The sequence below is a fragment of the Dipodomys spectabilis genome, unplaced genomic scaffold (assembly GCF_019054845.1).
Source record: "Dipodomys spectabilis isolate Male_0828 unplaced genomic scaffold, ASM1905484v1 ptg000668l, whole genome shotgun sequence".
In the NCBI taxonomy this organism is placed as follows: Eukaryota; Metazoa; Chordata; class Mammalia; order Rodentia; family Heteromyidae; genus Dipodomys; species Dipodomys spectabilis.
This window is the reverse complement of record NW_024871345.1, coordinates 124,209-148,951: the sequence shown is the minus strand read 5'-3', so window position 1 is coordinate 148,951 and position 24,743 is coordinate 124,209. Positions and strand designations below refer to the sequence as shown.

Here is a 24,743-nt window from a genome sequence, read left to right as displayed (position 1 = left end):
CTGCGCGGCGGCGTGGACCGCGCGGCGCTGGACCGGCGCGTGCGCGCGGCGATGGACGCCGACCCGCCGCCCTACCACCCCACGAACAACAACTGCGTGCACTTCGCGCTGCGCCTGCTGGACGTGGACCTGAGCCTCGGCGGGGTGAGCCCGGGTCCGGGGTCCCGGGGTCCCCCGCCCCGCCCCGGCCCGGCCCGCTCCGCCCCGGCCCGGCCCTGACGCAGCCTCCCCGCCTCCTAGGTGTCGGTGGACCTGGGCCCCCGCCCGGAGTAGCCGCGCCTCGGACCCTCCGCGCCATTAAACGCTGTTCCCATCCGTGCGTGCGTCTGGTCTCTACGGCGGGCGGGGTCCCCGGCGGGCGCGTCCCCGCGGGCCCCGCCCCGGAGCGCCGTCCCCGGCGGGCGCGTCCCCGCGGGCCCCTTCCCGGAGCGCCGTCCCCGGCGGGCGCGTCCCCGCGGGCCCCGTCCCGGAGCGCCGTCCCCGGCGGGCGCGTCCCCGCGGGCCCCGTCCCGGAGCGCCGTCCCCGGCGGGCGCGTCCCCGCGGGCTCCTTCCCGGAGCGCCGTCCCCGGCGGGCGCGTTCCCGGCAGGCGCGTCCCCGCGGGCCCCGCCCCTCGCCGGCCCCGCCCCTCCCGCCGGCGCGTGCGCCGTGAGGCGCGGCGCGGCCCTGATTGATAAATCCCATCCGCGCATCCCGGGACCTCGGCCGCAGGACCATGTCCGCCGCCCCGGCCTACAGCGAGGACAAGGCGGGCTCCGCCGGCCCCGGGGAGCCGGAGTACGGCCACGACCCCGCGAGCGGCGGCATCTTCTCCTCCGACTACAAGCGGTGAGGGCGCGCGGGCCGGCACCATGGACAGCGCCGGGGCCGGTGCGGGGCCGCGAGGGGACCCGGGGCGGGGGACCCGGGGCGGGGGACCCGGGCTGGGGACCTGGGCTGAGGACCCGGGGCTGGGGACGCGGGCTGGGGACCCGGATTGGGGACCCGGGGCTGGGGACCGGGGCGGGGGACCCGGGCTGGGCACACAGGCTGGGGATGCGGGACTGAGGACCCGGGGCTGGGGACGCGGAGGGGGGACGACGGTGACCTCGGGCTGGGGGACCCGGGGCGCAGGGGGACACTTTCCCTCCCTCCCTCCTTCCCTCGCCCGGAGGTGACTCGGCCACGAGCCCTGCAGCCCGCGGGCCTGCGCCTGGGAGTGGAACAGGGCGGAGCAGGGGGCGGGGCGGGGCGGCGAGGGGGCGGGGGCGACGAGGGGCGGGGCGAGGAGGGGGCGGGGCGAGGAGGGGGCGGGGCGAGGAGGGGGCGGGGCGGGGGAGGAGGGCGCTGGGACGGAGCCCGCCCTGGGCTCCGGGGTGCGGGTGGCCGGGCATGGGCAGCGGGCAGCGTGGCCGCCGGAGCCCCGACGCTGGACCCACGGAGCCGGGCAGCTGCGGGAGGCGTTGAGTGGGAGGAGCTCGGCCAGGGCTGCAAACCACCGGAGACCCCTCAAAAATAGCCCAAGCACGAAGGCCTGGGGCCAGCGCACCAGCCGCCGAGCACAGGCCCTGAGCTCAAGCCCCGATACCCAACAATGAATAAATAACCTGCAAACGAGCCCTAGCTCAATACGTAGATCACAAGCACTAAGGCTCTGAGTTCAAACCCCAGTACCACCGCCAAAATAATAAAATAATAATAATGACACCTGTCATCCTAGCTACTCAGGAGGACCAGAAAACCAGAAGTGGCGCTGTGGCTCAAAGTGATAGGGCGCTAGCCTTGAGCAAAAGAGCTCATGGACAGCGCCCAGGCCCTGAGTTCAAGCCCCAGGCAAAGTTAAAAAAAGAAAAAAAAAGACTGTTCTGTAGAAGAGGTTTGGAAGAGAGCCAGAAGTGCTCTGGGTGGGGGGGGGGGGCGGGGGAAGGGCTGTGGACGCTGAGAGCTGAGGGGAAGCGCGAGGGTCAGAGGTCACCATACCGTCCGTTGATCACTGGATTTGAGAGGCGGCAGCCATGGTCACCATTGCTCACCTTGCACTAATTCCTCAGCTAGGTCCATGCTGGTGCTGTTCACTATACACTCAGACTCCAGGAGAGAAAGTTATCTAAAGCCACCAGGTGTGTGAAATGAGTTCAGCCCGGGCACAAGTCTGAACCCCAGAGACACCAACATTAGAGGGCCAGGGAACAAGAGTATTTCAGAGTGCCTGAGGAGAAGAGGGCCAAAGGCAGGAAGGAAAGAAAATACGATTTCAGTAATGAGATAATGGTCTGAAGTATCTTGATGCCTATTAAAGTCAAGTCAGACAAAAAAAATTGATCCCATTGGTTGACAAAGAGGTCAGCTTCAAGCTCAGTGTCTTGGCTTGCCACATGGCTGTAAACCTAGCTAGCTGCTTGGGAGAGGAGATCCAGAGAACTGTGGTTCAACAGCAGCCTTATGTAAAGTAAGGGTCCAGCGCCGTTGGCTCGCACTGTCACCCTAGCTACTCAGGAGGCTGAGATCTGAGGATGGCAGTTCAAAACCAGCCCGGGCAGGAAAGGCCATGAGATTCTTATCTCCAATAAATGACTCAAGAGCAAAAATCAGGAAGTGGCGCTGTGGCTCAAGTAGTAGAGTGTTAGCCTTGAGCAAAAGAAGCTCAGGGACAGTGCCCAAGGTCAGAGTTCAAGTCTCAGGACCAGCCCTCTCACCCCCCCAAAAAGTAAGACCCTCTATCTCAACCAATAAGCTGGGTACTGTGGCTAGTGTTTATCATTCAAACTATTCAGGAGGCAGAGATCAGAAGGCTCAAGGTCAGGTGGAGCAAAAAGTTGGGGTTCCCTCATCTTAGTAAGGCAGAGGGGTTGCATGTACCTGTGATGGGTTTCAGGGTCAGTGAGGAGGCTCCAGGCTGAGACGGCCCCTGCATAAACATGAGACCCCTCACAAAACAAGACCAAAGGGATGAGCCTGTACTCAAGAGGTAGAGCACCTGCCTAGCAAGTGCGGGGCCAGTATTGCCAAAACAAAACAAAAGACTTTTGTAAAGGATGTTTGCTCTTTTCTTGTTTCGTTTTTTTACTATTTGGGTGGGGAAGCCCAGAGCGCGTTTCACTGTGGATGGGAAAGAGGCAGAGGAGAGAAGGGTGGGAGAGGCCGAAGGAAAGGAAGAGGCCCAGGTCCCTGGGGCGTGGGGGTGGGGCTGGGGAGTGGGGGTGCCGGAGGAGCAGCTGTGCTCAGAGGGTGTGCGCAGGAAGGCGTGGATGTGGGAAGGTGTACGTGGGAGCAAGTGGATGTGTGTGGGAGCCGCAGGCTTTAGCTCAACACCTTCCCTTGTTCTGTGAGAAGCAGGAAGTGCGGACTGCAGTACAGAGGTGTTGAGGGCAAGGCTGTGGGTGGGCATTTGAGGTGGCATGGGTTGAAGTATGGGGGGGCCCCTGGACTCCCGGAAGGGAGAGGATGATGCCAGGACCTAGTTGCGAAAGGTCTCAGGAGAACCAGGAGTGAGAGGTCAGGGCGAAGGGGTGGGAGCGGTTCTGGGAAGCCAGGGCCGATTGTGTCTGTGAGTTTGGGGGGGGGTCGCGGTTCCCGGGTCTCCTGCATAGAGACTGGCTGAGCACCAGGTCCCTGCTCTCTGCCCCTCCCAAGGCCGGTCTCAGCGAGGAGGAGGAAACCAGAGACTCCCTCCCCGCCAGTGTCGGGTTACTGAGTTTGGGAGCCGGGTGTCTGGGGACAGGGACGGGAGGCCCAGCTGGCAGGTGCGACTCAGCAGGGCCCCATGCAGCGGCTTCTGCAGCTCCACAGCACCATGGTGAGGCCGGGGGCCCGAGGGCCTTCTGGGGCGGACCAGGAGGCCGCCAGCCCGGTGCTAGACCCTGAAGGTGGGCCGCCATCCTGGTACCAGGCCTTGCAGCCTGAGGAGCTTCGGTGGCTGCAGGCCCCAGAAGACGGCACAAACCCAGAAGCACCCCTGGAAGGGCCTTGCCTGGAGGGGGGCCAGGACCAGCCCCTGAGGTATGGAGAGGAGCCGGGCCACCGGCCTGCACAGCCAGCGGGGGGGCAGCGGCCGCCCCGCGCAGGGGGAGGGCCGGGTTGGTGGCAGGGTTCCCTCAGAGGTGGAGCAGGATGCTCCAGTGCTGCACTTCCTGCAGGCTCTGAAGGACAGGGTAGTAAAACAGCCAAGGGAGCCGGGCGCCGGTGGCTCACACCTGTCATCCCAGCTACTCAGGAGGCTGAGATCTAAGGATCGCGGTTCAAAGCCAGCCTGGGCAGCAAAGTCCGTGAGACTCTTATCTCCAATGAACCACTAGAAAACTGGAAGTGGCGCTGTGGCTCAAGCGGTAGAGTGCTGGCCTTGAGCTGAAGAGCTGAGGGACAGCGCCCAGACCCAGAGTTCAAGGTCCACGACCGACAAAAGCAAACCAAAAAAAGAGACAAAAAAGCAGCCAAGGGTTCAAGGGTGGAAGCTCCATCTCTCCTGGAGGCCCCGGGCTGGAGGGGCCCGCTAGGTCTGAGCAGCCTCTCCGGCTGCTGGACTGGGATTCAGGTGGGGAGGAGGAGCAGTGAGTGTGACCTGGGGCACTCGGGCCTCCAGGGATGCACCCCACGCGGGTCTGCTGTGGAGCTGAAGCTCACGGTCGGCCTCAGCCTCATCACCGAGGCCGGCGGGGGGCGGGGGGGGGCAGCCCAGGGCTCTCCCCGCCAGCGCTGCTGCCTGGGCCCGTGGGCGCCAGCTTGGTGGGCCGGGTGTCCTTGGGTGTGCGTTTGGCAGGACCTTTGGTATGTGGGGGTGTGGTGGAGACACTCTGGTGTGAAGAACACCCAAAGACAGGAAATGAGCCCTGCAGGCCAGCGAGGATCCCGGGCGGAGGCTCTGTGTCTCGGCAGCGTGTTGTGTGCGGGTGCGTGCGGAGAGGCTGGGCCCGAGCCCTCGGGCGGCCCAGGCCCGCTGCCGGGGCTGCCCTCTGTCCTGAGCTCGGCCTGAACTCAGCTCTTGGCTTGGCCAGGGGACGGGACGAGGTATTTTCCCGTTGGGGGCAGAGCATCCGACAGGCAGGGAGAGCTGAATTGTGTGCGTGGGCCTGGCTGCTGACACCCTTGTCCGACCTCAGGCAAGGCTTTGTGCTGGGTGGTGGTGGGTTGTTTTTCCACTTGCTCTTTCTTGAGGAGGTAAAGTGGCGCACACCTGTGGAAGGCTACAGAGGAATGGAGTGGAGGGCTGAGGCTAGCTGAGGCAAAAGCTCTTGAGACTCTGTCTCAAAAGACAAGCCAGCCGGGCACCCGTGGCCCACACCTGTCATCCTGGCTACTCAGGAGGCTGAGATCTGAGGAACCAGGTTCAGAGCCAGCCCGGGCAGGAAACTCTGTGAGACTTTTATATCCAGTGAACCACTCAGAAAACTAAAAGTGGCGCTGTGGCTCAAGTGGTAGAGCGCCCGCCTTGAGCTGAAGAGCTGAGGGACAGCCCTAGGCCCAGAGTTCAAGACCCAGGACCGACAAAAACAAAACAAAAAACCAAGCCAGGCATAGTGAGTCACATCTGTAATCCCAGGTGTGTGGGGGGAGGAGGAGGAGGAGGAGGAGGAGGATCGCCATCTAAGGTTGGCTCAGCAAGAAGCACAAGACCATAGCCAAAGCAAGGCTGAAGCCAGGGGTGCTGGGGCGGGGGGGGCTGTGGCTGGAGGGGGGGCTGTGGCTGGAGGAGGGGGCTGTGGCTGGAGGGGGGGCTGTGGCTGGGAGGGGGCTGTGGCTGGAGGGGGGGCTGTGGCTGGAGGGGGGGCTGTGGCTGGAGGGGGGCCTGTGGCTGGAGGGGGGCTGTGGCAGGGAGAGGGGGCTGTGTCTGGAGGGGGACTGTGGCTGGAGGGGGGGCTGTGGCTGGAGGGGGGGCTGTGGCTGGATGGGGGGCTGTGGCAGGGAGAGGGGGCTGTGGCTGGAAGGGGGGCTGTGTCTGGAGGGGGGCTGTGGCTGGAGGGGGGCCTGTGGCTGGAGGGGGGTTGTGGCTGGAGGGGGGATGTGGCTAGAGGGGGGCTGTGGCTGGAGGGGGGCCTGTGGCTGGAGGGGGGCTGTGGCTGGAGGGGGGATGTGGCTAGAGGGGGGCTGTGGCTGGAGGGGGGCCTGTGGCTGGAGGGGGGGGCTGTGGCTGGAGGGGGGGCTGTGGCAGGGAGAGGGGGCTGTGGCTGGAGGGGGGATGTGGCTGGAGGGGGGCTGTGGCTGGAAGGGGGCCTGTGGCTGGAAGGGGGGCTGTGGCTGGAGGGGGGCTGTGGCTGGAGGGGGGCTGTGGCAGGGAGTACCTACCTAGCAAGTGCAAGGCCCCAAGTTCAAACTGAATAAGTAAACGCCACCTGCTCAGGACAGACGTGCTTTGAGAGAGTCTGTGCCGGCGGTCTGCTCCGCGCTCCTGAGCGTCCACAGCCAGGGAGCAGTCACGTGGGGTTGCCTTCCTGGGTCTCGTGTCCCCCCCACTCCCCCCCTCACTTCTCACCATCAGCAGTGGCCACCGTGACCTCTGTGATGATGTCACTCTCACCATGACCTCTGTGATGATGTCACTCTCACCGTGACCTCTGTGATGATGTCACTCTCACCGTGACCTCTGTGATGATGTCACTCTCACCGTGACCTCTGTGATGATGTCACTCTCACCGTGACCTCTGTGATGATGTCACTCTCACCGTGACCTCTGTGATGATGTCACTCTCACCGTGACCTCTGTGATGATGTCACTCTCTCCATGACCTCTGTGATGATCCATGATGATGTCACTCTCACCGTGACCTCTGTGATGATGTCACTCTCATGGTGACCTCCATGATGATCCATGATGATGTCACTCTCACCGTGACCTCTGTGATGATGTCACTCTCACCGTGACCTCTGTGATGATGTCACTCTCACGGTGACCTCTGTGATGATGTCACTCTCACCGTGACCTCTGTGATGATGTCACTCTCTCCGTGACCTCTGTGATGATGTCACTCTCTCCGTGACTTCTGTGATGACGTCACTCTCCTCTCCGTGACCTCTGTGATGACATCACTCTCCTCTCTGTGACCTCTGTGATGATGTCACTCTCTCCGTGACCTCTGTGATGACGTCACTCTCCTCTCCGTGACCTCTGTGATGACATCACTCTCCTCTCCGTGACCTCTGTGACGACGTCACTCTCTCCGTGACCTCTGTGACGACGTCACTCTCTCCGTGACCTCTGTGACGTCACTCTCTCCGTGACCTCTGTGACGACGTCACTCTCTCCGTGACCTCTGTGACGATGACACTCTCTCCGTGACCTCTGTGACGACGTCACTCTCACCGTGACCTCTGTGACGACGTCACTCTCTCCGTGACCTCTGTGATGACGTCACTCTCTCCGTGACCTCTGTGACGACGTCACTCTCTCCGTGACCTCTGTGACGTCACTCTCTCCGTGACCTCTGTGACGACGTCACTCTCTCCGTGACCTCTGTGACGATGACACTCTCTCCGTGACCTCTGTGACGATGACACTCTCTCCGTGACCTCTGTGACGATGACACTCTCTCCGTGACCTCTGTGACGATGTCACTCTCACCGTGACCTCTGTGACGATGTCACTCTCTCCGTGACCTCTGTGACGACGACACTCTCTCCGTGACCTCTGTGACGACGTCACTCTCTCCGTGACCTCTGTGACGACGTCACTCTCACCGTGACCTCTGTGACGATGTCACTCTCTCCGTGACCTCTGTGACGATGACACTCTCTCCGTGACCTCTGTGACGACGTCACTCTCTCCGTGACCTCTGTGACGACGACACTCTCTCCGTGACCTCTGTGACGATGTCACTCTCTCCGTGACCTCTGTGACGATGTCACTCTCTCCGTGACCTCTGTGACGATGTCACTCTCTCCGTGACCTCTGTGATGACGTCACTCTCCTCTCCGTGACCTCTGTGATGACGTCACTCTCCTCTCTGTGACCTCTGTGATGATGTCACTCTCTCCGTGACCTCTGTGATGATGTCACTCTCTCCGTGACCTCTGTGAGGATGTCACCCTCTCCGTGACCTCCGTGAGGATGTCACTCTCTCCTCTCCCAGCTCCCGATTTCCAGTTGTTTCTCCCGCACACCTGCCTGGTCCTCAGGCCAGACGCTTGGATGCCAAGCCTGGGGGAGGCGGCTTCGCCGCGGGGCAGGGCCAGAGCGCCAGGCTTAACTCCCCGTCAGGCGCTCGAAGGTGTCCAGTGCTCTACCTTTAGTCCTTTCCTGGGCTAGCAGAATGTGGCGCTCGACTCTGCCCCCGCACCTAGCTCAAGGCGGGGCGGGCTGTGAACTGTGGCCCGAGGAATCCGTGCTTGTCTGGAGTATGTTTGCCCTATGTGCGGGCGGCCCTGTGCTGTCAACCGGGAGCATCTTCATTACAGCGTCAACACATCTGTTCTAGATAAAAGTCTGTTTGGAGGCGGCAGGCTCTGCCTGAAGCCTGTCTACGTGTTCCTGCCAATAACCCACGTCCCCTGCCTCTCCTCTCATGGTCTTGCTTGCGGTGTCCCTCTCCCCGACCCTCTCTTTTCTTTTTTTTCCAGTACTAGGGGTTGAACTCAGGACTCTCACTTGCTCGGCGGATGCTCCCCTGCTGAGCCACACTTCCAACCCCTTTTTGCACTGGTTGTTTGGCATGAGGGCCCACTTTCACCCTGGCTGCATGCGCGACCTGAGAGCCGCCTGTCTGAGCTTTGCTTTGCAGCTAGGATGACAGGCCCGCATTGTGCACACCTCCCTCTGTGGAGATGGACTCTCACAGGCTTCTCTACCCCAACGAGTCTGGAACCACCATTCCATGCGGCTGGGATGGGGCGCCCCACGCCCCACCCTGTGATTGGCTGAGCAGGGGTATCAGACTTCTCTACCATGAGCCTCCCTAATCTTAGTCTCCCAAGTAGCTAGGATTACAGGTGTGAGCTCCCAGCACCTGTCCCGAGTCTCTTCTGTGTGCCTGGACCCCTGTGATCTGTATTACAACCCGCCCCCGCCCCTCGCCCTGGCTGACTCTTGTGTCTCCCCGCCAGGCACGATGACCTCAAGGAGATGCTGGACACCAACAAGGACTCACTCAAGCTGGAGGCCATGAAGAGAATCGTGGCGGTGAGTGGGGGGCTTCCCCTTGGGAGGGGTCTTGGCGCTGTGAGCTTTCCCTCACCGGCCACGCTCCATCCTTCCTTCCTCCCTCCCTCCCTCCCTCGGCTGCCTGACCCGCACCCACACCCAGATGATTGCCCGCGGGAAGAACGCCTCGGACCTGTTTCCCGCTGTGGTGAAGAACGTGGCCTGTAAGAACATAGAGGTGAGCCCGCGGGGGAGGGCCGGACAGCCGGGGGCGGGCGGTGGGGAAGAGAAGGCCTGGCTCCCCGGAAGAGCTTGTGAGTATTTGGAGATGGCGTGTGGATGAGGTCCGAGGACCCGCCTCCCGCTGGAGGACATGTCACTCGCGGAGGAACCCACGTCCCGGCCACGCGGGGCCGACTCCTGGATGAGCACAGCCCCCTGGGAAAGCCGCCGTCCCTCTGCAGGTGAAGAAGCTCGTCTACGTGTACCTGGTGCGCTACGCCGAGGAGCAGCAAGACCTGGCCCTGCTGTCCATCTCCACCTTCCAGCGCGGCCTCAAGGTCAGCGGCCTCCTGGTGCTTCTGGGGCCTGAGTCTTGTTGGAGCCTGTGGGAGGAGGGCCTTGGGAGGCTCCTTCCTTTCTCCGAAATTGGGCCAGGCCCGTGGGAGTAGAGGCCAGGCTGAGAAGGGCTCGAGGAGGTGAGTGCCCAGCGCTTTTGCCTGGACGCTCCATGATCTGGCTCTATTTTCTTTGGCTATTGCGGAATAACATGGGTTCTTCAGCTCGCAGATCTGGAGCTACAGATGGCAAGGCTTGAACTCAGGGCCAGCTCAAGGCCAGCACTTAGCACTTTACCACTTGAGCCACAGACCCACTTCTGGCTTTTTTTGGTGGTTCATTGGAGGTAAGAGTCTTGGAGGACTTTCCTGCCCAGGCTGGCTGGAGCTACGATCTTCAGGTCTCAGCTCCTGAGTAGCCAGGATTACAGGCATGAGCCGTGAGCGAAGGTCTTCTTGCTTGCTGGCTGGTCTGCAGTCACGAGGTGGCTCAGGCATCACACTTGAAAGGGGCACACAAACGAGACCGACACTCTCTAGCTCGCCCGCTGGCCACTGCTTCAGAGTCCTCCTCACCCTCTTTCATTTGGGGAATGAGAATCACATTGGAATTCGAACTCGGGGCCTTGGTTGAGGTGAGAGTCTTGCAAACAGGGATGCTTTTAATGTCTCCTCCCAAGTAGCTGGGATTACAAGCATGAGCCACTTCAGTTTGATACATCTCTAAGAGGCGTCCTTCGTGCCCATGGTGGGAATTACATTTCAACACACAAAGTCCCCAGGCTGTCTGCAGTGTGAGTCACAGGAGCCGCCGACAGCGGAAACTCTGAGCCTTCGCCACTGTGCGACCGGGTCAGGCAGGCAGCAGAAGCTCCCTCCTGTCATCCTAGCTACTCAGGAAGCCGAGATCTGAAGAATTACGGTTCAAGGCCAGCCTGAGCAGAAGAATTCACAAGAACATACCCCCAAAATAAACAGTAAAAAAACAAAACAAAACAAAACAAAACTGGGCTGGAGTGTAGCTCACATGGTAGAGCTCCGGCCTAGCAAGTATGAGGCTCTGAGTTCAAACCCCAGTGCTGCCAAAAAAACAAACAAACAAAAACAGACCCAAACAAAGCAACAACAAAAACCATAGCACTGCCATCTACAGCCTAAGTACCCTGTCAAAAGGGAAAGCAGGTTTTTGTGACTCTCACTCATTTCCAAATAGAGAGTGAAAGTAAATCGGGGCTTGCTGATTGATGTAGTGTGATTTGAGTCCTGCAATTCAAGTAAGTGCTTCTAAACCACCCACTTAAATACCATTTCCAGAATTTTGCTAGGAATTACCAATTTCGCCTGCAGTTTCATGGATCTCTTTTTCCATTGTAGAAAGCTGGTAGCATCTCTGTGATGTTCCAGCACCTGCCACCGGTGTCTCTCCCTGAGATTAAACGTGATGTTTAGCTGCTGCTGTCACCAGCCATGGGGAGGCGGCCCTGGGCTCCATGGCTAGAATCAAGGGTGGCCCAGCTCTGGTTGGGTGGATGTAGGGTGCACAGGGGAGGGCCTCACAGCTCTTTGGATTGGGTGTGTAGGGTACAGTCAGCACAGGAGGGCCTCAGCTGTTCGGATCGGGTGTGTAGGGTACAGTCGGTACAGGGGAGGGCCTCAGCTGTTTGGATTGGGTGTGTAGGGTACAGTAGGCACAGGAGGGCCTCAGCTGTTCGGATCGGGTATGTAGGATACAATCAGCAAAGGGGAGGGCCTCACAGCTGTTCAGATCGGGTGTGTAGGGTACAGTCGGCACAGGGGAGGGCCTCACAGCTGTTCAGATCAGGTGTGTAGGGTACAGTCGGCACAGGAGGGCCTCAGCTGTTCGGATCGGTGTGTAGGATACAGTCAGCAAAGGGGAGGGCCTCACAGCTGTTCAGATCGGGTGTGTAGGGTACAGTCGGCACAGGGGAGGGCCTCACAGCTGTTCAGATCAGGTGTGTAGGGTACAGTCGGCACAGGAGGGCCTCAGCTGTTCGGATCAGTGTGTAGGATACAGTCAGCAAAGGGGAGGGCCTCACAGCTGTTCAGATCGGGTGTGTAGGGTACAGTCGGCACAGGGGAGGACCTCACAGCTGTTCAGATCAGGTGTGTAGGGTACAGTCGGCACAGGAGGGCCTCAGCTGTTCGGATCGGTGTGTAGGATACAGTCAGCAAAGGGGAGGGACTTACAGCTGTTCAGATCGGGTGTGTAGGGTACAGTCGGCACAGGAGGGCCTCACAGCTCTTCAGTCTCCAACAGCATGGAAGAGCAGTTTCTGAGAGGTTTCTGGGAGAGGTATGCAAGGGAGAAATGCCCTTGCACTTGCACTTGCTGGCCCTGCCCTGCCCCGCACACAGACACACAGACTCCTCGCTCCTAGAGAGCAGAAGTGGCTCTGAAAGGTCTTCACGCTTTCCCACTGCTGGGCTTCCCCTGGCCACGCTGCTCAGGTGTCACTAGGTGTGGCCTCCAGTACAGCCTCTGGCCTCAGGCCGGCAGGCAGGGAAGCCAGGCGGTGGAGGCAGCGGCCCTCGGGGAGCCCAGCCCCGCTCAGGCCGGCTCCGCCCCCACCTTTAGGACCCCAACCAGCTGATCCGCGCCAGTGCCCTGCGGGTGCTCTCCAGCATCCGGGTGCCCATCATAGTGCCCATCATGATGCTGGCCATCAAGGAGGCCGCCTCGGACATGTCTCCCTATGTGCGGAAAACGGCTGCCCATGCCATCCCCAAACTCTACAGGTAGGCCCTCTCCCCACCCCTGCCCTCTGTTCGCCTCCCAGGCTGCTCTTCACATGGCTTAGGAGAGTGTAGGGTCAGAGAAAGGCGGGGTGCACACCTCTTTATCCATAAGGTGGGGTGCAGGAGGTGTGCATGGCTCAGCAGCTACCAGGGGAGCTGGGGACAGGAGGGGACGGGAGGGGACAGGAGGGACAGGAGGGACAGGAGGGGACAGGAGGGACAGGAGGGGCAGGAGGGACAGGAGGGACAGGAGGGGACAGGAGGAGGCAAACTCCTGCCATCATTTCTCCCTCAGTTTGGACTCTGACCAGAAGGATCAACTGATAGAAGTCATTGAGAAGCTGCTGGCGGACAAGACCACGGTGCGTCCTCTCTCGGGGCAGGCAGTGCCCCCGCAGGTCCCGTGCCCTCCCTGGTCACCGCCCTCCCTTGCCTTTTGCCCCAGCTGGTGGCGGGCAGCGTGGTGATGGCATTCGAGGAAGTGTGCCCCGAGCGCATTGACCTGATTCACAAAAACTACCGCAAGCTGTGCAACCTGCTGATCGACGTGGAGGAGTGGGGGCAGGTGGTCATCATCAGCATGCTCACCCGCTACGCGCGCACGCAGTTCCTGAGCCCCACGCAGAACGTGAGTGACGGTGCCCGCCCGCATGGCCTCGGGGCCACCGTGGGCCTCGTGGGCCATCTCAGGCACCACGGGACCGTGGCCATCACGGTCACCGCGGCATCGCGGGCACCCTGGCCGCCGTGGGCGCGCGGTCGCCGAGAGGTGCCCACTGCCCCTGTCCCCGTCCAGGAGTCCCTGCTAGAGGAGAGTCCGGAGAAAGCCTTCTACGGCTCTGAGGAGGACGAGGCCAAGGGTCCAGGGTCGGGAGAGGCGGCCACCGCCGCGCTGCCCGCCCGCAAACCCTACGTCATGGACCCGGACCACCGGCTGCTGCTGCGCAACACGAAGCCGCTGCTGCAGAGCCGCAGCGCGGCGGTGGTCATGGCAGTGGCGCAGCTCTACTTCCACCTGGCGCCCAAGGCCGAGGTGGGCGTCATCGCCAAGGCGCTGGTGCGCCTGCTGCGCAGCCACAGGTGCGACGCCCCGCCCCGCCCGCGGCCCCGCCCCCTGCAAGAGGCCCCGCCCACCACAGGGAGACCAACTACTCCCCCCCCCCCCCCCCGTCAGTGCCACACCCACTGCAAAAGAGGCTCCACCCTCCCGCCGCCACGCCCACTGAGGAGCCCCGCCCCATCAACTCCCGAGCCCCGCCTACCCACAATTGGCCCACCCCAAGCTCCTGTCGGAGCCACGCCCACCAAAGAGGCCCCGCCCCCGTCGGCCCCGCCCTCGGGTTCTCCGCACCCGCGTGGAGATGCGGGACGCTAACGCGTGCTCTCCGCAGTGAGGTGCAGTACGTGGTGCTCCAGAACGTGGCCACCATGTCCATCAAGCGCCGGGTGAGCGCAGGCCGGGGCCGGGCGGGGGCGGGCGGGGGCGGGGCCTGGCAGGGGAGGGTGGGGGAAGCGGGGCGGGACCCGGGGCCCTCGGCCGCCGGGTGAGGGGCGGAGGCCAGGCCCGGCCGCCCGCTCGACCCGCTGGAGCTCCGGCCGCTCTCGCGCAGGGCATGTTCGAGCCCTACCTGAAGAGCTTCTACATCCGGTCCACGGACCCGACCCAGATCAAGATCCTGAAGGTGAGCGCCGCGCGGCCCTCGCGGACACAGCCGCCTCACCACGTCGTTTCCTCCGCGGGCGGCTGCGGCAGCCGTAGAGGGCCCGTCCTGGGCAGGGAGGACCTGGGTTCGCGTCCGCCAGCCCCGGGAAGGACTACCCGGAGGCCACGAGACACCGGCGGCTTGCGGGCCGGGCTGCGCCTCTCTCCCGCCAACACCCCGCGCGGGAAGTGGAGGGGAACCCCTCCTCCACGCAGCTTCCACGCCTGCTGTGACTCAGTCCTGCAGACCTAGGGTTCCAGAAGGATCCAGCCGGGCGGGCGGACGGGCCGGGCGCAGGGGGCAGGCAGACAGCAGAGCTCCGGATGCTCAGGTCTCCATTCTGGAAGCCTGGCAAGCTTTCAGGTTGTGTTGGAGTTGGGAGCGGCTTTCCGCACCTGATAGCTCCTGGGGTGAGAATCCTGTTAAGAGGAGCGGCTTATCTTAGACTTTGGTATTCTGACCCTGCCACCCTCCCCCTTCTGACCACCCTCCCTTTCCCTGCCACCCTCCCCCTTCTGACCACCCTCCCCTTCCCTGCCACCCTCCCCCTTCTGACCACCCTCCCCTTCCCTGCCACCCTCCCCCTTCTGACCACCCTCCCCTTCCCTGCCACCCTCCCCCTTCTGACCACCCTCCCCTTCCCTGCCACCCTCCCCCTTCTGACCACCCTCCCCTTCCCTGCCACCCTCCCCCTTCTGACCACCCTCCCCTTCCCTGCCACCCTCCTTTTTTTTTTTGTCATGTGTCTTGAACTCTGGGCCTGGGCATTGTCCCTGCGCTCTTCAGCTCAAGGTGAGCGCTGTACCGCTTGAGCCACAGTGCCACTTAAGGTTTTCTGGTGGCTTATTGGAGATTAAGTCTCACGGACTTTCCTGCCTGGGCTGGCTTTGAACCACAATCCTCAGATCTCAGCCTCCTGAGTAGCTAGGATGACAGGCGTGAGCCACCGGCTCCCGGCTTCTCCTCCTTCTGACTACCCTCCCCTCCCCTGCTCCCCTCCCCTCCCCTGCTCCCCTCCCCTCCCCTGCTCCCCTCCCCTTCCCTGCTACCCTCCCCCTCCTGATGGTCCTTCCCCCTCTGACTGCTCTCCCCACCTCTGGCAACCCTCTCTCCCTGCAGCTGGAAGTGCTGACCAACCTGGCCAACGAGACCAACATCCCTACTGTCCTGCGGGAGTTCCAGGTCAGGCCAGGGCCCAGGGCTGGGGGGCCAGGGGTTCTGCAGATGGCTTTGTGAAGTGAGAGCCCACTGGGGCCACCTGGCTGTGCCTAGAGTCCCTTGGGACGACCTTCCGGTGCCTTCTGCTGGCTGTGGGGTTGAGGAGCCCCTGGGTAGGGGTGGCACCCCCTCTCCAGATGGCGAGGGGTACAGTGAGTGGCCAGTCTTCCGGAAGGCCCCTCACAGGAGCGGCGGCACGGAGGGCTTGCTGCCTGCAGGGTCACTCTTGTGACATCCCACAGACCTACATCCGCAGCATGGACAAAGACTTCGTGGCCGCTACGATCCAGGCCATTGGCCGCTGTGCAACCAACATCGGCCGAGTCCGAGACACCTGCCTCAGTGGTTTGGTGCAGCTCCTGTCCAACCGCGACGGTCAGTGCCGCGCTGCCCGCCTGCTGGCTGGCGGGCAACCCGTCAGCCCACGTGCAAAGCACGCCCGCGCTCAGGCTGCCTCACCCACCGCCCAGGTGTTCCTACACCTCCGTTCACTCCAGAGAAGGGGGCGGGGAGAGGCTGAGGCTCCCGCAGCTGCCGGTGGGTCTGTCCGTCTGGCTGGCTTGGCACCCACACTTGTTCTATTCTCCTAGAGCTTGTGGTGGCAGAGTCGGTGGTGGTCATTAAGAAGCTGCTGCAGATGCAGCCGGCACAGCACGAGGAGATCATCAAACACTTGGCGAAGCTCACAGACAACATCCAGGTGAGGGGTAGTCCCGTGCGCTGTCGCACCCCAGCACCGTCCCAGGACTCGGGGCCCTGCCGTGAAACGCTCGCGTCTCGCAATAGCAGCTTGCAAGGCTCCCACAGTGGCTTGGGAAGGTCTTTTCGTGGAAGGAGGAGAGACGAGAGTGTGCGACCCGAATGTGGGCGCCCCAGGGTCAGCCCCTCCCGGGCTGCCTCCGAGCTCCACAGCATTGATCACAGCTGAGGATGGCTGGCTGTGTTTCCTATTGCACTGTGGATTGAAGCATCTATACTTGGTGGATACATGGCTTCAAGGGTACAGCAAATCCCGAACGTCAGGACCAGGCCTGAGGCTCTGCGTACGCGCAGGAAGCCTTAGGGACGGCAGGGAGGCTGGCTGGAAAGGGCTTGCCTTTCCATCCTGCCCCCATTCCATGCTCAGCCAGCCCAGCTGCCCACCCACATTGCCGTGCTCACCCTGGTCGGTCCCTGCTGCTCCCTGCCCCACAGGTGCCCATGGCCCGAGCCAGCATCCTGTGGCTCATTGGGGAGTACTGTGAGCACGTCCCCAAGATCGCACCTGATGTGCTGAGGAAAATGGCCAAGTCGTTCACGGCAGAGGAGGACATCGTCAAGCTGCAGGTCATCAACCTGGCGGCCAAGCTCTACCTGACCAACTCGAAGCAGGTAAAGACCCAGAGCTGTGCACACCGGTCCTCTTCGGTCCTTATAAACTCCCCTAGCTGGGCTGGGAAGGTGGCTCAGTGGTAGAGTGCTTGCCTTGCATGCATGAGGCCCTGGGTTCGATTCCTCAGCACCACATAAGCAGAAAATGCTGGAAGTGGCACTATGGCTCAAGTGGTAGAGTGTTAGTCTTGAGCTGAAGAGCTGAGGGTCAGCGCCCAGGCCTAGAGTTCAAGCCCCACGACCGAAAACAACAACAACAACTCCCTTAGCCTGTTTGTGTGTGTGCGCGTGTGCGTACATGCATGCATGCACGCGTGCCTGTGCACCTGTGTGCACTTTGGGACACTTGTGGCTAACAGAAAACCCCACAGTGACAGGCACTCATGGGTCGGTGTGCATCCCAGGAGCCGCGCTGCGCTTCATTCCAAGGCCTGGTGATGGTTAGCCCTTTGCGCTCTCAGCAAGGGCCCAGGCTGTCCTTGGCTTTAGAGGTGCTGGTGCATAATGTCTTTTGATCCCAGGCTGTGGTTCGTTCATAAACGGGCACATCTGGGGGCGAGGGCCTCTTGGGTACCTGACAGCCCTGACGGGACCCCAGGCGATCCTGAGAGTAGGTGTGATGCACAGCGCTTGCTGGGATGTTGGAAACGTCACCCACCCACACCGTGCCTACTCTCACAGTCCCATTCAGCTACTCTTACCCCTGGGCAAAATCTGTTGCCTGTTTTTTTTTTTTTTTATAAAGTTTTATTGGAACATGCAGTGCTCGTTTGGCTCTGTGTTGTCTATGGCTGTTTCTGTGCTCCAGCCACAGAGTTGACTGCTTGAAACAGTCTGTGTGGCCCGGAAAGCCTACAGCAGTTACAACTGAGGCCCTGGATAGAAGAGGTTTGCAGATTCAGCAAAACATGGAGGGGCAACTGGGGTCAGGGTTGGGCCCCGCAGAGTGCAGTACCTGGCTCAGCCTGAAGGGGGCCTCCTGGCCATCATGGCCGCTAGCCTCAGCCCCAGGGACTCAGGTAGGACTCAGGGGCGGGAAAGGTGGTGACAGTTTGTTACAGGATTATTGCTTCCTCCATTTATTTACCATACGCTTCCTGACTGCTTGTTTGCCTGGCACGAGTGTAGCCATGTCCTGGGGATATAACCACGTGTGTAGGACAAATTAGTCTCCACATGCTCATAGCCACATGGGAGAAAGAATACAAAATGAGCACTTTATCCACAGAGCTGCAGACAGAGCTGACGGAGGGATGTGGGTGTGAGTAGCCAGCTAGCGGACCAGAGGGCCACAGCCCCAATCCGGGCACCCAGGATGGGCTGGCCAGACAACTGACACTGACCCTAGGTCGTTCTTCACTGGAAGGCGGGACGTTGCAGAATGGCTTTTGGAATCGGAGAGGTTTTCCTCCTCTCCTTCCCCTTTTCTTTCTTTCTGGGTTGGGAGTGGAGGAGCTGGTGCCTGGCACGTGGGAGGGGAGAGGCTCTTCTGTGCACACTGCTGCCCTACCATAGCTCCGCCCCCCGCCCCCCTGTCCCGGTGCTATGGGGGACAGTGGAGGCCGCTACAAGCCCACACAGGTCCCGACCTTCTGACGCTAGATCCCGGTCGGGCCGAGAGATGACTGTGCCCCATGGCTGGGCAGCAGGTCCTGATTCTCGGTAGGAGGCCCGAGGGCTCTGTGCACGCAGCGGCCCAGGGCGTGGGGCTTGGTGGTAGTGGAGGGTCAGGACACAGGAAAGCGGCCCAAAGTGCATCTGCCAGGTGAGCTGCTTTTCTGTACCACAGTCAGCACGAGTGCGCCTGGAGATCCCCGCCCAACAGGACAGCTCCAGAGCCTCCTGGGCCCGCCCTCGGGCAGCCACCGAGCCACCTTTCCTTCCTCCCCCAGACCAAGCTGCTGACCCAGTACGTGCTGAGTCTAGCCAAGTACGACCAGAACTACGACATCCGCGACCGGGCGCGCTTCACCCGGCAGCTCATTGTCCCCTCGGAGCAGGGCGGGGCCTTCAGCCGCCATGCCAAGAGGCTCTTCCTGGCCCCCAAGCCGGCCCCCGTCTTAGAGTCATCTTTCAAAGGTGGGAGGCCTGCCTCCAGGGCAGGACAGCCCCCTGGGGGAGACAGGAAGCAGCCAAGGCCCCGGCCTCAGGCTCAGCCAGCACCAGGCTTCGGTCGGAGGGGACATGGCACTCACGGTGTCCGATCGCCCCTTTCTCTCCTGCAGCAGCTGGTGCCTACTCTCCCACCCACCAGCACCGCTGCCCTCTGGCCAGCAGACCCCCGTCCTCCCAGGCCTCAGGCTTGGGAGTCCACCTCAACACATTAAAAACCAGCAACGGGGGAGACAGCGAGGAGTGAGCGATGTGCTCCTAAGGGTCCCGAGTTCACCTGCAGCCAGCCCACCTCCCCCCCTCCCCGCCTCACCTCTGCTCCAGGGTCTGCCCTGAAAGGAGAGGGGCTCCATCCAGCCCTCTGACCACAGGACCAGTGCTCGGCCTTCCTAGAGTGCCCTTCACGCTGCTTCTCTTCCCTGGACCTCAGGAATGGGGGTTTCAGCTCTGAGTCTCCCCGAGGGAAGGGCAGCCATCCTGACTTCTAGTGTGTCCCCAGATCGAGACCACTTCCAGCTGGGCTCTCTGTCCCACCTGCTCAACGCCAAAGCCACGGGCTACCAGGAACTCCCAGACTGGCCGGAGGAAGCCCCAGACCCGTCTGTGCGCAACGTGGAGGTCAGCAAGGGTGCACGTGTGTGTGTGTGTGTGTGTGTGCGCGCGCGTGTGAGTGCACGTTGGCTGGCCAGGCCCCTTGACACCCTCCCCTGTGCAGGAAGAAGACCTCTCCCTAATTGAGACACGCGTGGGCCTGCTGGGCGGATACACCGAGGTTCCCGTGTGCCGTGTGCCCACCCCTTCCCCGTGTGCTGCCCCACCCTGCAATGCTTCCTCCTTGGCAGGCAGCGCCCCCCCCCTTCTGTGGACTGGGTCTCTCTCCTCCCCAACTCCCGCTGGGGCCAGACAAATAGGGCCCCAGGAAGATGTGAAGGGACTGCACGCACTGCCCTTTCCCCTCCATACAAAAGGACACGCTCTCACCCACCCTGTCCAGGTGCCCGAATGGACCAAGTGCTCAAGCCGGGAGAGGAGGAAGGAGAAGGAGAAGCCCTTTTACTCCGACTCCGAGGGGGAGTCCGGCCCCACCGAGTCTGCAGACAGCGGTAAGATGGCAGAGCTGCGCCCCTGGGCTCCATGTGTGATGGGTCCACCTGGTCAGTGACTGAGCGGCTCTGCGTATGTGTGCATGTTGCACACGCCCCTTGGTGGTGAAGCACGTAGACCTGTCTGTGTTCACATTGGTGGCGAAGCGTGTATACTGTCTGTGTTCACATGGGTTCCTCTTGGCGTCGGGGGCCGAGTGTGTCAGAGGCTTGGAGCTCTGGAGCTGAGTCTGGTGCTGAGTTGAGCTGGGGCCCATGTGTCCGCTCAGGACGGGGGTGGGGGGCGACCAGCGACACTGTTCCTGGCAGAGCCCGAGTCTGAGAGCGAGTCAGACAGCGAGAGTGGCTCCGGGGCATCCAGCAGTGAGTCGGACAACGAAGACCAGGACGAGGACGAGGACAAAGGGAGAGGCAGTGCGAGGTTAGAGGACCCCACTGGGCGGAGGGGCCGGGTGTGGGGGCTCAGGCGTGGCCTGTGTGTCCGTGAGGCGGAGTAGGCCGCAGGTGGACCTGGCCCCGCCTCCCCCCAGCGAGAGTGAGGGAGAGGGAGAGAAGAAGATGAAGAAGAGGAAGAAGGGGTCCGAGGGCGCCGGAGAAGGCTCTTCCTCCGATGATGACAGCGACTCCAGCAGCGACTCGTCAGAGTCCGAGGAGACATCAGAGACAGAGGAGGAGCAGGCAGAGGCCACCGCATGGAGGAGGAAAACAGTGAGGACTGGCCAGGGCCTTCCCACCCCAGGTCAGATGCGGCTCAGGCCTTTCCACCGCTTCTCACGTCGCCCTGTTTTCTCTTTCAGCCCCCCAGCAGCAAAAGCACCCCTGCAGCCAAGGAGATCTCCCTGCTTGATCTGGAGGACTGTGAGTTTGGGTGGTGGAACTCGTGGGGGACAGAGGCTGGCCTGGGGGCTCTGGGCCGGGCCCTGCCCGGGGAGCCTCTAGGCGGCCGGCGCTCGCTGTCCATGGTGCTGAGCATGTGCTCCTTGCGTCCTGGGCTCCCCTCAGCCCACACCACCCCACCTTGCCTCGCCACAGTCACGCCTCCCAGCGTCCAGCCTGTGTCTCCCGCCACGGTGGTGTCTGCCAGTCTGGTTGCTGACCTTGAGGGCCTGACGCTCACAGACTCCTCTCTGGTGCCCTCGGTGAGTGGGCTGGGGGAGGGACGGGGCCAGTCAGGGATGGGGGGGTCTGGGACCCAGAGTCCTAACTGCTGTCTGCCGCACTCCCCCTCCCGCTTCCCAGCTGCTGAGCCCGGTGTCCAGCGCAGGAAGGCAGGAGCTGCTGCACCGCGTGGCCGGTGAGGGCCTGGCTGTGGACTACGCCTTCAGCCGCCAGCCTTTCTCCGGGGACCCGCACATGGTGTCTGTGCACATCTACTTCTCCAACAGCTCTGAGACACCCATTCGGGGGCTGCGTGTGGGCACCCCCAAACTGCCTGCTGGCATCAGCATCCAGGAATTTCCAGAAATCGGTACCAGAGGGCGTAGAGCGGGGACGGGGTGGAGATGCCCGGGCCGGACCCCTTAGGCCAGGCCGGGGGGTCACAGAGGTGGCACAGCCGGGCTGAGCCCAGGTGGACCAGACAGGCCAGCGAGGCCCTGCCGGGGCAGGAGGCGCCAGGAGTGGCAGACTTGGGCCTTGGAGCGAGGATGGGCAAGGGACAGGTGTTTGGATTTCAGGAGGAAACGGGTCCAGAGGCAGGGCTGCGGGGGGGGGGCTGTGAACTGAGGGGGAGGGCAGAAGCGTTGCCAGGGCTGCGGGGGGGGTGGGCTGTGAACTGAGGGGAGGGCAGAAGCGCAGGGCTGCGGGGGGGGGGGCTGTGAACTAAGGGGAGGGCAGAAGCGCTGCCAGGGCTGTGGGGGGGGGGCTGTGAACTGAGGGGAGGGCAGAAGCGCTGCCAGGGCTGTGGGGGGGGCACTGTGAACTGAGGGGAGGGCAGAAGCGCAGGGCTGCAGGGGGGGCGCTGTGAACTGAGGGGAGGGCAGAAGCGCTGCCAGGGCTGCGGGGGGGGGGTCTGTGAACTGAGGGGAGGGCAGAAGCGCTGCCAGGGCTGCGGGGGGGGGGGTGCTGTGAACTGAGGGGAGGGCAGAAGCGCTGCCAGGGCTGCGGGGGGGGGGGCTGTGAACTGAGGGGAGGGGCTGCGGGGGGGGCTGTGAACTGAGGGGAGGGGCTGCGGGGGGGGGGGCTGTGAACTGAGGGGAGGGCAGAAGCGCTGCCAGGGCTGCGGGGGGGGTGGGCTGTGAACTGAGGGGAGGGCAGAAGCGCAGGGCTGCGGGGGGGGGGGCTGTGAACTGAGGGGAGGGCAGAAGCGCTGCCAGGGCTGCGGGGGGGCGCTGTGAACTGAGGGGAGGGCAGAAGCGCTGCCAGGGCTGCGGGGGGGGGGCTGTGAACTGAGGGGAGGGCAGAAGCGCTGCCAGGGCTGCGGGGGGGGGTGTGAACTGAGGGGAGGGCAGAAGCGCTGCCAGGGCTGCGGGGGGGGGGCTGTGAACTGAGGGGAGGGCAGAAGCGCTGCCAGGGCTGCGGGGGGGCGCTGTGAACTGAGGGGAGGGCAGAAGCGCTGCCAGGGCTGCGGGGGGGGGCTGTGAACTGAGGGGAGGGCAGAAGCGCTGCCAGGGCTGCGGGGGGGGGGGCGCTGTGAACTGAGGGGAGGGCAGAAGCGCTGCCAGGGCTGCGGGGGGGGGTGTGAACTGAGGGGAGGGCAGAAGCGCTGCCAGGGCTGCGGGGGGGGGGTGCTGTGAACTGAGGGGAGGGCAGAAGCGCTGCCAGGGCTGCGGGGAGGGCAGAAGCGCAGGGCTGCGGGGGGGGGGGGCTGTGAACTGAGGGGAGGGCAGAAGCGCAGGGCTGCGGGGGGGGGTGTGAACTGAGGGGAGGGCAGAAGCGCTGCCAGGGCTGCGGGGAGGGCAGAAGCGCAGGGCTGCGGGCGGGGGGGTGAACTGAGGGGGGGCAGAAGCGCAGGGCTGCGGGGGGGGTGTGAACTGAGGGGGGCAGAAGCGCTGCCAGGGCTGCGGGGGGGGGTGTGAACTGAGGGGGGGGCAGAAGCGCTGCCAGGGCTGAGGGGGGGGCGCTGTGAACTGAGGGGAGGGCAGAAGTGCAGGGCTGCGGGGGGGGGTGTGAACTGAGGGGAGGGCAGAAGCGCAGGGCTGCGGGAGGGCTGTGAACTGAGGGGGGGGCAGAAGCGCAGGGCTGCGGGGGGGGCTGTGAACTGCGGGCAGGGCAGAAGCGCTGCCAGGGCTGCGGGGAGGGCAGAAGCGCAGGGCTGCGGGGGGGGGGGTGAACTGCGGGGAGGGCAGAAGCGCTGCGCCCTCCGGGCTCCTCAGGCTCCACCATCTCCTGTGCTCCCTTCCCCGCCGCCGTCAGAGTCGCTGGCACCCGGAGAGTCTACAACGGCTGTCCTGGGCATTAATTTCTGTGATTCCACCCAAGCTGCCAACTTCCAGCTGTGGTGGGTGTCGCACGGGTGCGTGCGTGTGCGCGTGGAGGTGGGCGGGCGGGAGCCGGCGGGGCAGTGTCTGGGAGATCCAGGTTCACCCTTCGGCTGCCCCTGGGTGGGGAGGGAGGTTGGCCTCACCTCCTGCCTTCTCCTACCCTTCCCAGCACTCAGACACGACAGTTCTATGTCTGCATTCAGCCTCCCGTTGGGGAGCTGATGGCCCCTGTGTTCATGAGTGAGAACGAGTTCAAGAAGGAGCAGGGTAAGCGCTCCCCACACCCTGGACTGGTGTCCCAAGCCCCACGGGACTGGGACCAGGAGGGGGGAAAGGGGAGGAGCGAGGGGAGTTGGGGCCTGCAGCTGAGCCTTCACAGAGCCTTCACTGCACTCAGCTAGCACGAGGTCTAGGCAGGGAAACAGCATGTGCAGGGGCGGGGTGGGGGGGAGCAGGAAGAGGTGGAGAGAGAGGGGAGCAGGGGGGTGGGGGGGAGAGGGGAGCAGGGGGGGCGGGGGGGAGAGGAGAGCACGGGTGGGGCGGGGGGGGGGGGGGAGAGGGGAGCAGTCTGACCCCGGGCACTGGGGGTCAAAGCTACAAGACTTTAGTCTAACATCCTGGAGCCCTCTCCCCCACCAGCATGGGGTAGGGGAAGGGGCAGGCTCTGGAAGGGTGCCCTGGGATGGTCTGGAGGCTGCAGTACCACACCCCTCTGACACTCGGGGTGCAGCATGTTGGGGGTAGTCGTGGGGGACCGGCTGAAGCCTGGACGGAGACTGTGACCTGATTTGGGGAGGCATTGGGCCAGAAGGGGAAGGGCGTCTGGGCACTGGCATGGTGGAGGATCTCCCAGAAAGAATGTTCTAGAAAGACTTGAACATGGCCAGACTGGAGGTACAGAGGCAAGGCTGTGAGGATGGGCAAGATGGGGTGAGCTGTGTCTTCTGTGGAGGGGCGGGTGAGGAGGGTGCAGCCTGCCTCCGCAGGAAAGCTGATGGGCATGAACGAGATCACAGAGAAGCTGCTGCTGCCGGACTGCTGCCGGAGCGACCACGCCGTGGTGCAGCGGGTGACCGCCACCGCCCACCTGGGCCGCGTGCCCTGCGGGACCTCGGAGGAGTACAGGTGCCAGGGGAGGAGGGATGGCTGCGGGGCCCAGCCCCGGCCCAGCTCAGTGGCCTTCAGCCCCGCCCTCCCCCCCTCTACCCACCTCAGGTTTGCAGGCCGGACGCTGAGCAGCGGAAGCCTGGTCCTGCTCACTCTGGACGCCCGGCCGGCGGGAGCTGCCCAGCTCACCGTCAACAGCGAGAAGATGGTGATAGGCACCATGCTGGTGAAGGATGTGATTCAGGCTCTGACCCAGTGATGTCCCCCCCTCCCCCCCCCCCAGGCCATCAGCCTCCGCCTGGCAGCCTCCCAGTCCTCCTTCCTCCCCCGCTAGTGTTGACCAGGCCC

At 63.2% G+C, this 24,743-nt stretch overlaps 1 protein-coding gene across 3 annotated transcripts; it reads left to right on the top strand.

Annotated features, from left to right (window-relative positions):
• Nucleotides 1-704: 704 nt before the first annotated feature.
• Ap3b2 (adaptor related protein complex 3 subunit beta 2) lies at nucleotides 705-24,656 on the top strand. Of its 3 annotated transcripts, XM_042671758.1 has the most exons (27): nucleotides 705-827; nucleotides 9,009-9,084; nucleotides 9,209-9,283; nucleotides 9,510-9,605; nucleotides 12,199-12,359; nucleotides 12,655-12,721; nucleotides 12,805-12,987; nucleotides 13,156-13,439; nucleotides 13,751-13,805; nucleotides 13,970-14,041; nucleotides 15,182-15,244; nucleotides 15,523-15,655; nucleotides 15,871-15,980; nucleotides 16,475-16,651; nucleotides 18,544-18,730; nucleotides 19,263-19,381; nucleotides 19,479-19,535; nucleotides 19,758-19,866; nucleotides 20,176-20,287; nucleotides 20,397-20,574; nucleotides 20,664-20,724; nucleotides 20,899-21,005; nucleotides 21,106-21,334; nucleotides 23,221-23,305; nucleotides 23,458-23,555; nucleotides 24,275-24,413; nucleotides 24,504-24,656. In XM_042671758.1, the coding sequence occupies exons 1-27, from the start codon at nucleotides 715-717 to the stop codon at nucleotides 24,652-24,654; spliced, it is 3,297 nt and encodes a 1,098-aa protein (XP_042527692.1). In that variant the 5' UTR covers nucleotides 705-714; the 3' UTR covers nucleotides 24,655-24,656. The 3 variants fall into 3 exon arrangements, with proteins under 3 accessions (XP_042527692.1, XP_042527693.1, XP_042527694.1); XM_042671759.1 differs by lacking the exon at nucleotides 19,479-19,535; XM_042671760.1 differs by lacking the exons at nucleotides 9,510-9,605; nucleotides 19,479-19,535 and having other exon boundaries at nucleotides 715-827.
• The last annotated feature ends 87 nt before the right edge of the window (nucleotides 24,657-24,743 follow it).